Source organism: Natator depressus, chromosome 3 (assembly GCF_965152275.1).
Source record: "Natator depressus isolate rNatDep1 chromosome 3, rNatDep2.hap1, whole genome shotgun sequence".
NCBI classification, from domain to species: domain Eukaryota; kingdom Metazoa; phylum Chordata; order Testudines; family Cheloniidae; genus Natator; species Natator depressus.
This window is the reverse complement of record NC_134236.1, coordinates 15,028,105-15,046,432: the sequence shown is the minus strand read 5'-3', so window position 1 is coordinate 15,046,432 and position 18,328 is coordinate 15,028,105. Positions and strand designations below refer to the sequence as shown.

The following is an 18,328-nucleotide window of genomic DNA, read 5'->3' as shown; positions in this document are numbered from 1 at the left end:
AGAACCAATCCCCAATTTTTGCCCCAGATCCCTAAATGGCCTCCTCAAGGATTGAGCTCACAACCCTGGCCTTAGCAGGCCAATGCTCAAACCACTGAGCTATCCCTCCCCCACAATGTCTGTCTACTGATGCTTTTGGTCATTTTTTTCTGTCATATATCATTGCATTCTAAACCATTTTTGTGCTAGGGCTGGTCTGAAAGATGCTACACCCAATAAAGTTGAATTGTCATGATGTCTGGTGTGGGTATCAGCCTCACAATGGAGATTGCATGGATCCCTTTTAAATGATTCCCCTTTTCTTTTAGACAAATATGTAAAGAATTCCAGGACCTATTGAGTCAAGACAGATCGCCCCTCGGATCCTCAAGACCAACTCCAATATTAGACCTCGACATCCAGAGACATTTAACACACTTCAGGTATGACCTTTGAAGTCGTTTTGTGGTGCAACTTCCCACAGAAAGACAAAGGCTGAGGTTAACTGAATAGGAGAGATCTTGGAGAGGTGGATGGGAAGTCTTTTAAACTGGATTTCTTCCACAGCAGGGGTGGCCAACCTGTGGCTCCAGAGCCACATGTGGCTCTTCAGAAGTTAATATGCGGCTCCTTGCATAGGTGCTGACTCTGGGACTGGAGCTACAGGTGCCAACTTTTCAGTGTGCCAGGGGTGCTCACTGCTTAACTCCTGGCTCTGCCCCAGGTCCTGACCCCACTCCACCCCCTCCCCCATGGCTCCTGCCCCTTCCCCCAAGCCTGCCATGCCCTCGCTCCTCCCTCTTCCTCCCCAGAACCTCCTGCACACTGTGAAACAGCCGATTATGGTAGGCAGGAGGCACGGTAAGGGAGGGGGAGGCACTGATCAGTGGGGCTGCCGGTGGGCGGGAGGCACTGGAGGCGGGAGGGGGGAGCTGATGTGGGGCTGCTGATGTATTACTGTGGCTCTTTGGCAATGTTCATTGGTAAATTCTGGCTCCTTCTCAGGCTCAGGTTGGCCACCCCTGGTCTACAGGAACTGATAGATATTGTGTTTCTGCTCTGAAGGACAAAATCCCAAAGCTGGATCTCATAAAGACTGTGCATTCAAATAAGGTGGCACCTGTTCTCTTATCTCCCCACAGTTCGGACTACAAGGGTGTGAACAGCAGGGAGATGAGCTGTAACTCCTCCACGTGGATGCTGCAGGGGTGAATTAAAAAGCTCCTAGTTTGCATTAACATAGTCCCCTTCAAACAGGGCTACTTTAATGTGAAGTAGGAGCCTTTCACTTTGCACCCACAGTGTCCACATGGGGGCGTTACAATGCAGCACGTTGGTACACACCACTATTCACACCCCTGTAACCCAAACTGTGGGGCAGTGGACACATCCCCTAAGAGCCACAAGAGGGGAAACATACAGAGCACCAAGGGGCCTTAACTGAGATTAGAGCCACACTGTACAAACACATAGTGAGAGGAAGTCCCTGCCCCAAATTGCCTATGCTATAAATAGACCAAAGGTGGAAGCAACAGCGCCAGACCAGTGGCCCCCTCACTTCGACAAAGGTTCTTGCCCCCCTTGGCTGGAGGAAAGGAAGTGTTATCCTGCCCTTTCCACTTGAGGTGCAGTGAGATTCAGGGCCAGATTTTCAAAGGTATTTAGTCACCTAAAGATGCAGCTAGACATCTAGTGGGATATTCCAAAGCACCCAGGTGCCAAATTCCTTCTGACTGAAACAGGAGCTTTTGAAAATCTCAGTAGATGCCTCTCTGCATCTTTATGCACCTTTAAAAATCAGGCCGTAAGTGACTTGGCTAAGGTCTATGGCAGAGCTGGGGGTGGAAGCCGGAGCTCCCAATTCCTGGTCTAATATCTTGATTACAAAATCGTCCTTCCTCTCTTCACACATAAACTAACATGAGCTTCAGGTGGGGTCTATGTCAGCCAGACAGCCCTTCAGTGTTTTCGCACAAGACAGGGATAGTAGCAGTAGACGCTTTATATCATCCTGTTGCTACACCTCAGCCCTGACCCAGAGATTGGGAGAGGATAATCAAGTCTTCATGGCTCAGGAGTCCCTGGCCTTTCTGCCAAGACTGTCAACAAAGCTTCTGGTTACTGCCAGTGGAGGAAATGGTTTCTGTGCGGTGGATATTTAACCACTGAATAACTTGATTGGAACTATCAATTTATTTCACATAAGCCACTGAACAGCCATCAAATGGTACCTGCTAAGAGCTAGCATAAGAGAACATAAGAACATAAGGATGGCCATACTGGGTCAGACCAGGTCCATCAAGCCCAGTATCCTGTCTTCTGACAGTGGCCAATGCCAGGTGCCCCAGAGGGAATGAACAGAACAGGTAACCATCAAGTAATCCATCCCCTGTTGCCCATTCCCAGTTTCTGGCAAACAGAGGCTAGGGACACCACAAGAGCTGCATGTAAACTGCTCCCACAAGTAGCCATTTGGAGTGCATCATGCCAACAAATTGTATTTGGTGCTACAAAACCCAGGAACAATGTTACATGCTCTCTAGCACCGTCTACTGGCACGTTATCTATTAACTAACTACACATACCACTCTCTCTTACGGCATACTCCTATAAGAGTAATGGCTTTCAGTCCTTATCATCCTGGACCGAGTTCCCATTAATAGTCCTCTGAGCCATGCAGTATTAAGTGTCTCCCGGGGCTTGTTTCCCCTTTACTCACACCCAGATGCACACACACATAGAGCTCCCATCAATCATAAGCTGATATAAATGGGACAATCCTGTTGAGGGAATGGATAAACCACATTATATGCACACAAAGCAAATATGACACAGTTCAGCTAATCACTGTATGTTTTGCACAGTACATTAAATGGGATTTAAAAGGGACACAGAGGGAATGGACCTAATACTGAAGTCAAGATTCCCATCCTTCCCTTTGCTGCCCTGCTACACTGGGACTTCAATCCCAACTGCCAGAATACCCTTAGGATGCTTAACTTTATCTTCAATGGGACTACTCAGTGCTTAAATTTGGACACAAGGTTGAGTACCTTGCTGAATTGGAGCCTAAAGGCAGAACTTCCTTCACCGGTCACTTGATTGGCTTTGGCCCCGATGGGGTTTACATCAGTCAATAAGCGAGGTCAAGAGGGTAAAAAATCTAGGACAATAAAATAAGAAACAGGCTTCAGCCAGACATTCCTCAGTTTAGAGAAGTGGCAGTTGTAATCTGAACCTGAGTCAGAATTTCAGATCTGTCCCCTAACTCTATAACGGGACAAACCAATTTCTGGATCCAAACACCCTGAAACGTTGGGATGGGCTTGGACCCATCTTTAAATGAAATGTTGTCCAGACTTTGATCCCAGACATTTCAGACATGGTTAAGGCTACGATTATGTCATGGAGGTCACGGAATCTGTGACTTCCTTTGACCTCCATGACATCTTCTGTGCTGCGGCTGGAGCTCCCAGCCGTTCCCCCCCACCCCCCAACTCCCAGCCCCCTGCATCTCCCAACTGTGGCAGGCGGACCCTGCAGCTGCCCAGCCATGGCGGGGGGACTCCCTGGAGCTCCCAGCCATGGCGGGGGGACTCCCTGGAGGTCTCACTCACTGTAGGTGGCGGGAAACCCCCAGAGCTGCTCAGCTGCCACCTGTGGGGGACCCTGGAGCTCCCACTCACTACAGCAGCGAGGGACCCCGGAGCTCCAGCACCGGTGTGTGCTGAGCTGAACCCGCCTCCCCATTTTGTCAGGGATATTTTTAGTGGAAGTCAGGGACAGGTCTCGGCTTCTGTGAATTTTTATTTATTGCCCATGACCTGTCCGTGACTTTTATTAAAAATATCTGCAACAAAATCTTAGCCTGAGACATGGCTGCTAACATTCCAGGGTGCTGTTGTGCCCTCTAGTGGTCACACAGAGAAGTAGCTGTTCATCACTATCCTCGTGATAGGAAGGGACTTGATCACGACAAGCAGAAAGGCCTGTGTGTGCTTGACTCCCAACACAGATACGTCAGCTGGTCAGCATCCTCTACACTGATAAGAGAAGAAACCATCTATCCGTGTGGGAGACTCACTCCCTAATTATAGACTCTATAGGCCAGATTTACAAAAGAGCATGTTGGATGATGAGATCTTTTGAAAATCTGGTCCTATTTGTTCAACATATTGTTAAAAAAGAATATATCCTTCTTACCTTTGACACTATTAATCACTCCTCCATTATGTGGTGTACAATGACACAAACTCAGGCTGTGAGCTTTTGTGCAGTTCACAAACTGCTTGATGAAGTGATCGCCCTATTCATTCAGGCAAGTTCTCCACTGATGTAAGTAGGTACGACTTGAGTAAAGTCAAAGATATTGCAATCATTTAGGGCAGGGATTAAATTGGCCTATACACTGTCATAATGCCCAGGGCTTTGATGCTCATGAAATGTATTCATTATTCATTCTTATTATATACATCAACATTGCAAAATTGTTTTTTTTAAATAAATTGGTAGCCCTTTTTGATTGCAAAGATAATCATTAGTGGCATTATTTGTAACCTGAGTGCCAATTGGGTGCTCAGTGCTCACCAAATACAATATTTCCCAGATGAGACAATAAAACTGAGGTAATGACCACTGGCGGCCATCAAATATTCCGTGACATTTTTTAACAAGAGTACAAACCTGCTGTCCCATCTATATTCCAATATAATAATCTTTTTCGGAATACATTTTACCTCCTGTACTATGAAGAAGTTTATAATGTTGCATAGCTTTCTATCCTGTGACAAAACCACTAGATACTTATTGGGGGTTACAAACTTCAGACTTGCACTAGTTGCTCTGAAAGCCCACAAACATTTTGGCAAACACTGCAAGAATATCAGGCTTTTGCCTGGAATCTCTCTCTCTCACTCTAATCTGAGCTGATAATGACTTTAGGTGGAAAACATACAAAACTGATGTAGTTTCACTCAGGTTTAGTATAGCCATAGTGGACTGGAAACTTCTGTTTACTCTCTCTCATAAGGCAAGAACAAGCGAATGTGGAATGAAATTGGAAGGCGGCAAATTCAAAACTGATAAGAAGAAAAGCATTGTGAGAAAAGAGTCTAACAGGATTGAAAAAAAGACTGCACATTTACATGGACAACATAAATGTCCAGAGCTAGAATAGTAAATTTTAGGACATAAACAAGAGCATTGGAAGGGATATAAACTCTCATGCCTAGAGAAGAATCTAGCCTTTATTTATTGGGTACGATGAGGAATTTTTCTCTAGGAACAAGCTTATCCCATAACTGCCAACTGCAGAGTTTCTTGCATCTGGTACTAGCCAGCATCAGTGACAGATACTGGACAGATGGAGCACGGGTCTGACACAGTGTGGTAATTCCTGTGTTCCAGTGTTTTAATTCTTCAACCTCAGATCAGGCCGTGACGTCTCATGTTGAGACCCCCGTTAATCAAGATATTCAAGCCTGTGTTTAAGGACAGGAATAGTCCCATTGAAGGAATAAGACTTTCTAGGTTTGCTCAAATGCAAAACTCAAAGCTCATGCAAGCTGAAAGCAAGGAAAAGCTTCAAAGAACCACCCTGTGAGCCTGAAAACTGCTGAGTTTCACACAGCTCTAGTAGACAGGCATAAACCATAGGCTCATCTACATTACTGATACAACCACGTTTGTGCAGCTAGCTTCTGACATGCCTATCTGACCTGAATACAGAAAACGCAGTTTCAGCAGCTCTACACTGCAGGCGTACAGTGTGTTAACTATGTTCGACCATCCACTGTTACCATGCAGCCATGTTTATATCAGTGCACTCTGGGAAAATCTGAACAATTATCCTATACTGCTTGAGTCTGGACAAAGGATTTGGGGTGTTTTTCAAAATTCCCTTGTCAATGCCTTCTGAGACGGCTTCCTGCAGGGAGAATTAGGAAACAGGAAAGTGCTAAACTTGGTTAAAAAAGCATAGTTAGGTTTTCCAATCTATACTACAAAAGGATCATGCTAGATCTGAGTTAAAGGATGCCAATAACATGAGTTACCTAACAGGCAGCAAACGCTGGTACATGTTGCAGAGCCATGGGTTAGGAAATGTGTTTCCGTGTCGTGTATGGATATGAACTAGGTTTGGAGTTAATCATTCCATAACCTGGCTACAAACATGATGAAAGACTTTAGTACAGACAGGACTTATGGGAGAGCTTTTGCACAGCTCGAGGCAAAATGCATCACTTAGTTCAGGAAGCGAGCATGCGAATCCTGGGAAAACTCAATGCCATCCAAAGGCTGGGAGCATTTGTGAAACCACATTGATGCCTGCCTCTCAGTGGCTTTTTGTTTGCTTCTAGTGACCAGCCCACATACAGATAGGGTGACCAGACGAAACTGACAAAATATCGGGACACATGGGGGAGGCAAAAAAAAAGGCGGCCGGAGTGGAGTTGCTGAAGCAAAAAAAAAAAAAAAAAAAAATGCAGCCGGAACGGCCAAAGCCACAATATTGGGACAAATGGCTTCCCGACCATGCATCAGTCGGGATGCGGGACAAAGAACTAAAAATACGGACAGTCCCAATTTTATCGGGCCGTCTGGTCACCCTACATACAGAAGTGTATGAGTCTGCTACTACCTTTGTTTTTTAGTTCAAGTAGTGGGGGCTCATGCATCATGATCCAGAGGGCCCAAGTTCAAGACCTGTAGTAGTGAAAACACAGTTATGAGGTCCTAATTACCCTTGCACAGGGTTTTGTCATCAAACCTGCCATAGGTGCTCTCTAGTGGTCAAACACAACTCTATGAATTTTAAATAGAAAAGAAAAATCTCTCCAAGCACAAAATTATATTTGCAAAGAAAGTACCCAAAGGGCTTCTGTAGCCTGAAAGGGCAGTGTCCATCATCCCACACTGCCTTTCGCATTCTGGCTATTCCCAAAGCACTAATAAGTCATGGAAGCAAAGTAAAATGAAATGTTTTATTAGGGGATTTAAGAAAACTCCACGCTAACATCAGCATTACAAACTTTACATGCTTCGGATTTTAAATTTAGGCCCTAGATATCATAATGGTAGCTGCTTTCAAAATAATGTTGGCATGTGAAAAAGAAAGAAAGAAAGAAAGAAAGAAAGAAAGAAAGAAAGAAAGAAAGACATTGCCAGGAAAAGTATTGTACAGTACATTTTTTAAATGGCTTTTACTAATAACAATTTAGGCCAAGATTTTCAAAGTGACTAATGACTTAGGGTACCTCAGGTTTTGGGTGCCCAGTTTGAGATACTTTAGAGAGGCCTGATATTCAGAGGGTGTGTGCTCAGTATTTCTTTAATATTAAGCCCTTTCAAGGTGTCCCAAGTGAAGCACCTGAACCCTGAGGTCTCCCAAATCACTAGTCACTTTTGCAAATCTTGGTTTAGTTTCACCGCTGTAATGTGCCAGTATAGACAATGCACCGGCGCTGGGAGCGATGCCCCTCCTGGAGGTGGGTTTTTTAGAGCACTGGGAGCTGCGCCACGACCACACAAGCCACTTTAAAGCACTTTAACGTTGCCAGTGAAGACGTGCTCATAGTTACAGTGTGTTTAAACCGGTATAACTGAATCCACACTATGAGTATTGTACCACTTTAATTAAACTGATATTGTTAAAGAGGGACAACTTTTGTTTGTAGACAAGGCCTAAGCAGAGACCCCATCAGTGCGACCTGTGCTCCTAAATTATTTAGGTACTTTTAAAATTCTACTCTTACCTTGTATTATTACTCTGAAAAATGGTACCGTAAAAATGACATCTCAGTGTTGCCAGCCCTCACAGTTTTATTCCTGGGCCCACAATATTTGGCATTTTACTTAAAGTTCCAGCTTCTGGAGCCAGGTGATGTGAAAATTGGCATGGTGGCATTAGAAATATTATTTTCATGCAAGTGACACTTGTGCCAGTGGGGGAAACTGGCAAAAGAAGCAAGAAGAAAACCTTTGGAAATCTTAAGTCAACGGAGAAATAAAATAACAGCTTGAAAACATACAGTAAAAATAATCAGCATAATTGTGAATGAAACTGTTTTCTCCCTAACACTCTGGATGACACAAAGCAACTTTCAACAGACATTTTTTCAGCAGGCGTTTTTATGGCTTGATAATCGCTGTGATTGAGGCTGTCAGTTTCCGGTGGCTGTTTGGCATGATATTGACATGATGACAAGGAAAGTGGCATGCTAGAAACCAGTAGGGTGACCAGACAGCAAATGTGAAAAATCGGGACAGGGGGTGAGGGGTAATAGGAGCCTATATAAGAAAAAGACCCCAAAATCGGGACAGTCCCTATAAAATCAGGACATCTGGTCACCCTAGAAACCAGAGGCGCAGAAATCAGGAGCAGGACTGCTGTAACTTCCTTCTTTTTCAAAGTTAAAAAAAAAATCAGTGCAAATAGGTTTTGAAATTCAACACTTTTTTTTAAAAACTCCAGTATTACACCCAAACTCCAGAGCCTTACTGATGTTATCATTACACACCCATTTATACTGCATTTATACCACTCTCCCTTTGTCACATCACCACCGGAATGTGCAGCAGCTGCTGTCTTGATTCCATTCCTCTTGCTTATTGAAAGCTGCCTTCAGTGTAGATGCATGAACTGGAAGAAGCCAGGTGCATTAAGAAGTTTGTGGTCACATAGCTCTGGCGCCATCTAGAGCTTTCCACCTTCCTTGACCTCTTTCAGTCTGGCTTTAGGCCTGGTTTTTAGGCCTGAAATTGCATTGCTTTCCTTGGTGAGTGATCTGGTGACACTGTCCATACCGATCCTATCTTTTTTTCTTATTAACTGTCTTTGACACCATAGGTCACAAAGCGTAGACTGTACTACTGGCCCAGGCAGCAATGAACAATAGAGTTCCTTTGGCTCGGGTTTTTTCTCATCAGCTTGCCCAAAGTCTCGTTCATGTAGCTTTGTGCAGCTACCATTTTGTCAAAGGTTTTGCGGGGGCTGTATGCCAGTGTTGCCAGCTCTCATGATTTTACTGTGAGTCTTGTGATATTTGATGCTTTCCTTAAAGCCCTAATTCCAGGAGTCGGGTGATTCTCTCATTGATTTAAGAGAGTAAGCTTCTAGCCCTTGTGTTTGTGGAGAAAAGCTGAGCAATGTGACCCCTAAGGTTCAAAACCCAGAAGGCAAATCAAAAGAACCTAAAAATTATTATTTTTTAAAAGCTGACTATTTTAAATTAAATCTTGTGATTCTGGGGGCCTGACTCGTGACTTCTGAACGCTTGGGGCTGGCGATATGCTGATGGCATTCAGTTTGAACTCTCTTTTTCATCAGACCCCAACAGCGCAGTTCCTCTGCCCAAGGGAGAGGTGTGGATGGTTGTGAATTGCCTAAAGCTCATTCAGTTTATCACCTCTGTTTTGTCTGCCACACAAGCCGGAGGTGATGTTAATGCATAGGTGGAAAGAGAACTGGGAAGGCATTTGGTTTGTTTGAGCCCTACCTCTTTCAAAGCGGTCTTCAACCTACGAGTTCTTTGGGGCCTCTATTTGCACCTGGATTCTCTAGCAGCAACAGGTGTCAAGGACAATGCTTTTCACCCACAGCCAGAAGGTTGTGACTTTTTTTTTTTTCCAGATCCAGACTGCCACCTGGATATCCAGACTCTTACACTCTCTAGCCTGACCTGCTACCATATCATGTGCGCTTCTTGAGACTATCCTTGATGAACACCCAGGAACTTCAGCTAGCGCAGAACATAACAGCTCATGTGCCAAGCCGTGTATGCTGTACTATGGTGTATAGAGGGCACTAGCTTTATATTTGCTCTCTAGTGAAATTCTGAGTGTTGTCAGTCTTGTGACAAAACATTTTATGGTCTGGGGCTTGGCTGCCTTGGAGACAGTCTCTTTCCATATGGACTCTCCTGATAGGTGAAATCAGCCACAAGATTTGAGCTCTGTGGAGCAGGATGTTTTTGGTGGACATCCCTAGATTCTAGAACCCTTTTTTCTGTCCCATCAGAACCCATCTTTGCTCTCCATGGTATGGAAAAGCCCATCCCTTTATGATGGCATTTTCCTATCATGTGTTTGGCTATGAAGGGAGCTGACTGGGGTAGTGTCTTTGAGCCTGCAGGCTAGCTGTATAGTTTTATAGAGTTCTCTATCCCTGTAGTATCTGACACCTTTACTCAGACTCCACACATGTTCCAGGGGGCTTCCTTATGCCACTTAACCTGAGGGAAAGTATCGGAATCAAGCCCTTAGATCCTACAGGCAACCTGCAAATGAAATACAAAAGGACTCTTGAGGTCAATGGGAGCACTTGTGGAGTAAGGTACCACTTGGCATGAGTCAGGAAATCAGGCTCTGTTTTAGTTCTCTCTTCAGTTGCTGGGATCTCCTCTGGGAGCTGTGTGTGGTTGCTGCCAGTCAGATGCAGCGTGTTGTGAAATTTGGATAGTCACTTATGTTTTTTGGGGATGTTCACGTTCCCAGAAGCTTGGGAAGTGGGTGCCTGTTTCTGTTTTTGCTTTTTTAATTAGGGTATTAAAAATTGGTGCAGATGGCACCACCCATGAAGAGTGAGCATGTTTCTTTTGCGATGCAACAGTACGCCACCCGCCAGGGGTGAGCACGAATGCTTGAGGTAGCTGCCAAACTAGAGTCCAAGCCTTCAGGCACACTGTGATGTTTTAATTTTAAGTAAGGACATCGTTAAAACATGAGCTGCCATAATTGCATCATAACACTAGGCATGCCTGTAGGCAGGAATATATGCTGGGTGTACTAAAGCATAATGGTTATAACACATTGACCCTAAATAACTTCTTCCATGTGAAGATCTCAATGCATGGTACAAAACCCAGTTAATTTAGCCTTGCAATATTCCTGTGATATATTATTACCCCTATTTTGGAAAGGTGAAGTGACTTACTTAGAGGTCACACAAGGAGGAGGGCAGCAGACTTGTGAATACCTCAGACCAAGATTTCCAAACTCAACTGCTTGATTTTAGGCTCCTCAACCCATATTTAGGTACCTTAATAAAAGTGACTTGATTCAGAGATGTTGAGCCCCCTCACCAGATTGTTTTGATGCCCAGCACTCTGAGAACCAGGACCACTTTTATTTCGGTACCTAAATGTGGATGCTATGGACCTGCAGTTAAATACTTTGCCCTGAGTCTTCCGTCTCCCAGCCCTGTGCTTTCAACATAGGTCCATCCTTTCTCCTCTGACTGGAATCAACTTACTGCTGCTGGTAAAGGGAAATTATCCAAGCTTCCCAGCATTTTCAAAGGGTTAAAAAAAGTGGTGGGGCCAGGTGAATTACTGTGATAAAGAGTAAAGGACGTCTTCACTCAGCCTCGCTGTACCTCATCAGTAGAACGGGGACAGTAAATTATACACAGTGGGGCTGGTCAAAAAATTGTCTTCAAACCTGTTTCTTTTGGAGGAAGGGAGACTGGGTATTAGGGTGGTCGTGTGACCGGGGTGCATGATGGGAGATGTGATCCTGTGAGGGAGCCCAACCGATAGAGAAGAATGGGAACATGAGGCGCTTGATCTACAACTCCTGAGGTGGCATTTCAGAATCAAAATATTTCGGTTTTTGTTTTTCACTCAGAACATGATTTTTTCCACAGAAAAAGAAACCATTTTCCAGTCAGCTCTAGTTATGATGCTGACTTGTTTTGACACCAGGTAGACAGCTCTTTTTCCAGCCTGTCCATGGTTTGCAGACAGGTGGTGGTTTTTACAGTTCTGTTCATTATTTGAGATCTGCCCACTTGTATACACTGATGGGCTGCTGGTGAGCTGTGCCCTGGGCGTGTTCGATATAGTATTCCCTCTTTGCTCTTCATGATGTGACAGGCCATCTTAGTCACATGGTATTGTTTCTATTCTCTGACTGGATGACCGGAATGTTTAAAAACAGAGGGGGGAGGAGGGGGACTGGGCTTTAATAAATCACTTTCGCACAATCCTTAGCACAAACGCATATTCTTACATATTCATGGGCCTTTGGCTTTCCTATAATCATGTGGAAAACAAACAAAATGACAGTGCTTACTGGCAACTTTCAGAGGAACTTCACGTCTTTCGCTTGAATACAAGCTAACAAATATTTCTTGTGTATTCCAGTGTACACAACCCTGGCCATTCCAAAATCATAAACCAGGCCCTGAAAGATCAGGAAAGTGGCTTAAAAATAATGAGCTTAACCCCCCATTCCTGACATTTGGGGTTCCTTTTATTTGCCTGCTGGTATTGCAGCCTTTAGGGTTTGTATTTTGGAGCTTTTCTCCACAGTCATGAGGGCTTGAAACTTACACTATCAGAATGTAAATTGAGATCCTCTGTAATCACATGACTCCAGAAGCGTGGACTTTAAGGAAAACAGCAAATGTCGCATAAGATGGCAATATTGGTGTAAATATTAATCTTTTGTCCAGTGTGCCAGGCACTTTCAAAACATAAAAAAGGCACTGTCCCTGTCCTGAGAGGAAAAGACTCTACAGTATGAAAATAATTAGATTTGCCTCATTTACTGTAACTAAAATGAAGCCCAATGGGGCCTCCAGATATTATTATTCAGTAATTGTTAAGTAGTCATTGTTAATGTTTTTTCCCATCTGTAAAATGGGGGTAATGATGCTTACTACCTTTGAAAAGTGCTTTGGGACGTATGGTTGAAAAATGCTACACAGGCACTAGTTATTACTCTAGTATTGATGGGAACCCTCGGAAGACTGGGAGATTCAGATTCCAATGTCTAGGGACTTCTCCAAGGTGTCTGACTTACTGAACTCTCCACACTTCAGTCAGATATCTCAAAAGACCATGACTCTCCCTAAGATTTGTGGTACTTCCTGCTTCTAGGAGAGGCAGAAAGTCAAGCCTGTCTGAAGTGCCCTGTGTTTGGAACTTTTCCGCTGATCCCCACAAGGGTTGCCAACTTTCTGTTTGCAGAAAACCGAACATCCTTGCCCCGCCCCTTTCCCAAGGCCACGCCCCCACTCACTCCATCCCCCTCCCTCTGTTGCTCACTCTCCCCCACCCTTGTTCACTCGCACGGGGCTGGGGCAGAGGATTGGAGTGTGGGAGGGGGCTCTGGGCTGAGGCAGGGAGTTAGGGTATCAGAGGGGGTATGGGCTCTGAGGTGTGGGCTCTAGGGTGGGGTCAGAGATGAGGGGTTTGAGGTGCAGGAGAGAGCTCCAACCTGGGGCATGGGGTTGGGGTACAGGAGCGGGTGAGGGCTCCAGCTGGGGGTGCAGGCTCTGGGATGGGGCCAGAGATGAGGGGTTTGGGATGCTGGAGGGGGTACAGGCTAGGACAGGGGTTTGGGGTGCAGAATGGGGTATGGTCTCCGGGCTAGGGGGTGTGGGCTCTGGGGTGGGGACAGAAATGAGGGGTTCAGGGTGCGGGAGGGGGATCTGGGCTGGGGCAGGGGGTTCAGGTGCAAGGGGGAGTGCAGGATGCGGGCTTCAGCTGGCGTTTACCTCAGATGGCTCCCAGGAAGCTGCCAGCATCTCTCTGGCTCCTAAGCAGAGGCACGACCAAGTGACTCTGCATGCTGCCCGTGCCTTCATGCACCACCCCCTCAGGTCCCATTGGCCATGGTTCCTAGCCAAAGGGAGCTGCTGAGCTGGTGCTGGGGACCATCCCGCCGCCTAGGAGCCAGAGATAAATGCCAGCAGCTTCCCAGGAGCTGTGTAGGGAGCTGAGTAGGGAGCCGACCGCACTTTTAACAGCCTGGTCAGCACTGCTGACCAGAGCTGCGAGGGTCCCTTTTAGACTGGGCTTTCCAGTCCAAAACTGAACACCCGGCAACCCTAATCCCCACTCAGCTTCCTCCAACTTCTTGTCAACAAGCTCTCACTTATTTCTAAAATGTGTGGTCAGGCTGGGGAGCCAAAATGCTGAGACTTGTCCTTGCTCTGCAGAATACAGGAGGTGCTTCCTGACAGAACTGCAGGTGTTTTAGTGCATTAAACCACTCTTTCCAATCTCCACCACAGAGGGAATCCCCCATGATAGCCCATTGTTTTTTAACTGAAGGGGTTAATGGCTCTCTGGTGCTTGTCAGTGCCGTTCCTTAGCCAGCCAGAAGAGTCACCATTGAGCAGCAGGGAGCATTCACTTCCTGCAAGTGAAATTCACTGATCAGTGTGCGTGTGTGTCCACCCCTATGCCTGATCCACGGAGGATCTGAGTCTGTTACAGCCATGCTTACCAAGTGTGGGTCTTTAGCTCAAGCTATAAGCACTTACGCCTTTTGCTTGTGAGGTCACTGGTTCAATCCTCTTTATTGTCCAAAACAGCAGCTATCCCATACACTGCCTCTTCAGTATTTCCCCGGCAGCAGGATTTTGCCTATTGTTATATAACAAAAGATATAAAATAAATCATAGGAGAGTGCTGCACCGTTAATCTCAAAGCACTTTATCAACTATATCTGTGCAGCACCACTAAAATGTAGCCACTCTTGGGGTGCAGAGCAGGAGGAGCAGCAGGAAAAAGACTGTGTTATGATGTAACCCAGGCTTGGTGGGGTGCACTGTCCCCCTCTAGTAGCACAGAGACTATCTAGAGATTAATGTGTCTGCTACAGCCTTAGCTAAGAGGCATGTGGCTTTTAGCTCGTGCAGTAGGGCAGGGATCGGCAACTTTTGGCAGGCAGCCTGTCAGGGAAATCTGCTGGCAGGCCAGGACGGTTTGTTTACCTGCAGCGTCCGCAGGTTTGGCTGATGGCAGCTCCCACTGGCCGCGGTTTGCTATTCCAGGCCAGTGGGGGCTGCGGGAAGCAGCATGGGCCAAGGGACGTGCTGGCTGCCACTTCCCGTAGCTCCCATTGGCCTGGAATGGCAAACCGCGGCCAGTGGGAGCTGCCATCAGCCAAACCTGCAGATGCTGCAGGTAAACAAACCGTCCTGGCCTGCCAGCAGATTTCCCTGACAGGCTGCCTGCCAAAAGTTGCCAGTCCCTGCAGTAGAGACTCATACAATAAGCTTCAGATGTCCCAGGTTTGATCCCAATTACCGGGGTCTGTCAGCATTACAATAACACTAGGACAAACCTTTATCTTAACTAAAACTACCTTAGGATCTGTAATGCCTGTGCATAGCAATCAGGCCCTTGGATTTTAATGGTCTCATCTGGAACACTCAGCAAACTATATAGAATTTATTTAATCTACCACAGAAAGATGTTGTTAACCCTACTGTGATTAAAACCCAGCAATTCCAGTGAGCGTAGGGGACAGATTCTCAGCTAGCGCGAATTGGCATAGCCCCACTGAAGTCAATGGTGGTACATCCTCTGAGAAGCTGGCTCTAGGTGGTTCAAACCTGATCCTCCTACTGCAAAAACACCCCCTTTGAAGTTGCATCAAGTCTGGTTTTCTTTTATTTCTTTCCTCCAAAGGCAATAAATATTTGAGGGGAAAAGTCTTGAATTTCATTACAAGACAATCAGTGCCCAGTAAACTCTTCAATATTTCTTTTCTTTCTGTCTCCCTGTCTCTCTCCCATGTATAGTTTGATCACTCACGGCTTTGGAACTCCTGCAATATGTGCTGCCCTAAGCACTTTCCAAACTGTTCTCAGTGAAATGCTGAACTACTTGGAAAAACACACATCGCACAAAAACGGAGGAGCAGCAGAATCTGGCCAAGGACACGCCAACTTGGAGAAACCCCCCCTGAGGAAAACTTCAGAGGCTGCTGTGAAAGAGGGCAAAACAGAAAAGACGGACTAGCTACATCAAACAGAATCTATTTCCAGAGAGTCTTGCTGCTGATATTTTTCTTTTTTAAATATATATATCATTGCGGGTGATTGATCTCCAGTGGACCAAAAAACAAAACAAAACAAAAAACAAAAACAAAACAAAAAAAAGGGAGGGGAAAAAAGAAAAAGATAAAAAAAAACCTCTGAGAAAAGCAGTGTACAGTAAATTGTGTGATGAAATTGTAATTTTTTTTATTTATGTTGCTCTAAATTATTATTTTGTGCACGTAGTGTTTGATCGTTCCCAATGATACACGAACACTGTTTTTTATAAGCACTTCCGGACTCAGATGAGGTGGCACGCGTGATTTGTCTGGGGCTCACTTGAAGCACTTCCTTATCCGGCAGCAGAGTTAGGGATGGGGCAAGCACCAGAGTCGTGGGATAACACAGAGCTAGCATTATAACTTCGCCCATGTGACGGATAAAATGGAAAGAGTGCCTCCTTTGCCCCACCAAGCTGGCCCAATCAGCTGACCATCAGAAGACAGTATGGAAACTTGGAAAGGGGAAAGAGAAGAACCTTTATGTCCTGGGAAGAGTGGACCACTCAATAGTTGGGGTTCACAGCCCAGTGTGGGAATTTATGGTAAATCTGCATTGGAATTATGCCAAAGCATGCCAGAGAACTGTCCTGATTGTTCAAGAAGCAGCCCTGATGCCTCTCATGTGAAGGACATCACAGTCTAAAATGAAAGAGCCTTGATAATTTCAGCAAAAGCCCTAGTAACTGTAATCATTGGAGGTCAGATTAAATGATAGGCTTCTGTCCCTTATTCCTTATCGGCCCCTAGTATTGGCAGTTGAATTCCAAAACTGCAGTCAACTATATCTGGGTCTGTATTCAAATCGATTGATGCAGGTGGTTGGAGAGGTCTTTTGTTTTGCTTTGATTTTACGATGATTTTCTTTTCTTCTGTGGCTTGTTTCTGCAGCTTGATTGTCTTTAGCAATACATCTGAGACTCAGGAGGTTCCAAAAACACCCACTCACAGATCAGAGGCGGGGGGTGTGGGGGGGTTGTTTTGTTCTTTTAAATCCCATTTCAAATAAATGATGTCTAGGGATAGATTGGTCTTGTCCATGGCAGCCAGAGATTTAAAGGCCTTGCTTACGTATTTCTAAAGCCTCACTTTACCACCTGCCACACTCATCATCTAAAATGGAGCCAGCCATAGCATCCTCCAGGCTCAACTCACTTCAAGCCAAAAGTGTCTCCGGTCTGATTCTACTTTGTCTTGTCTTGGGTTAGTTCCATCCAGCCAATTCATGCCAGAGGAGTTTTATTTCATTAGCTTATCACTTCTTTTTTCCATCATATCTCTTTATTGGGGAAGGAAAAATACTGTTGCACTTGCAAGAGTGCCTTGGCTGTAAGTAGATAGGACAGCCAAGCTGGGATTACAAAAATTGGCCTTCAGGAAGAGTTGAAGTGTTGAAGGAAGTGAGTCAATTATGGCCCAGTCCTATTCCCACTGAAGCCAGTGGGAGTTATGCCATTAATTTCATTGGGAGCAGGATTCATAAATTTATTGAGAGCTGATTGAGTTTCAGGAAACCTACTAACTGTTAAAGAGTCACTACTGAGTCAAATTTAGCCCTTTGCAGAAACAAGGATTTTTTATATAAAATCTAAGACCTGTGCAAAAGTTTCCCTGAGATATTTTTTTTAAAATTCCTGTGGAAACAGTTGTAAAAGAAAAACATTTTCATGCAATGTTTGCAGCTCAGACATGGCAGGATTGTGTTAGAACATGAGAAACTTGAAAATGAAATTCACTAGCCACTGACTATAAGCAAAACAGAAACTCATTCATTGATTTTCATTCCCAAGCTGAGAGAAATACAAAAAATAATGAAATAAATAAGCAAAAATAAACAAAAAGCAAAACCTTAAGAGGTGTTAAGTGACTTGTGCCCAACCCAACTCCCCCAAACTATTGGGAGTTACAGGTGCTCAGTATTTCTCAGGATTTGGCCCCGGATTTTTTTTAAGATAACAGTATCCCCCTAATGTCAATTTCCTTTTTAAAAATATCTTCAGATTTACCACATTATGAAAGTGTAATGAAATTCAGCTGACAAATAAAAAGAGGCACATTCCCTAGCTCCAAAAAACTTGAATAAATCAATATTAGAACTCCTGGGGGTAGGGGTGGGAAACAAGGGGGAAAAATAACATTTTTGCAATTTTTTTCATCAAAGTTTGGAATTATGACCATTTTGGCTTGTTCTATAAAATGGTGTGTGTGGGGGAGGGAGACTACAAATACATTCTCAATTTTTTCCCCATTATTTTCCAATGACATTACAAATTTTGAAATACTTTCTACAAAGGCACCAAAGTATCTGTGGTCATGAATTCTGCCCAGACATTGCACTCAATTATAATATTGATCAAATATCTGAGCCAAGAAATAATGCTTACATGACCCTATTTCAAGAAACATGGTGTTCAATATACATTCTAATGTCTCTACAATCTTTACTCTTAAAATACTTACATTTTCTGTTGGAGCTATGGAGGACATTATTTGTATCTTGGGTTACTATTCTACC

At 44.7% G+C, this 18,328-nt stretch overlaps 1 protein-coding gene across 5 annotated transcripts in view; it reads left to right on the top strand.

Moving 5' to 3' along the window:
* The window catches only part of TFAP2D (transcription factor AP-2 delta), a 55,771-nt gene extending 37,896 nt beyond the window's left edge, over positions 1–17,875 (top strand). For all 5 annotated transcript variants that reach the window (XM_074947449.1, XM_074947452.1, XM_074947451.1 and 2 more), the window contains 2 exons: positions 309–422; positions 15,518–17,875. In XM_074947449.1, the coding sequence (XP_074803550.1) occupies positions 309–422; positions 15,518–15,737 (334 nt within the window). In that variant the 3' untranslated portion in view covers positions 15,738–17,875. The remainder of the gene's footprint in view (positions 1–308; positions 423–15,517) is intronic.
* Positions 17,876–18,328: the final 453 nt, after the last annotated feature.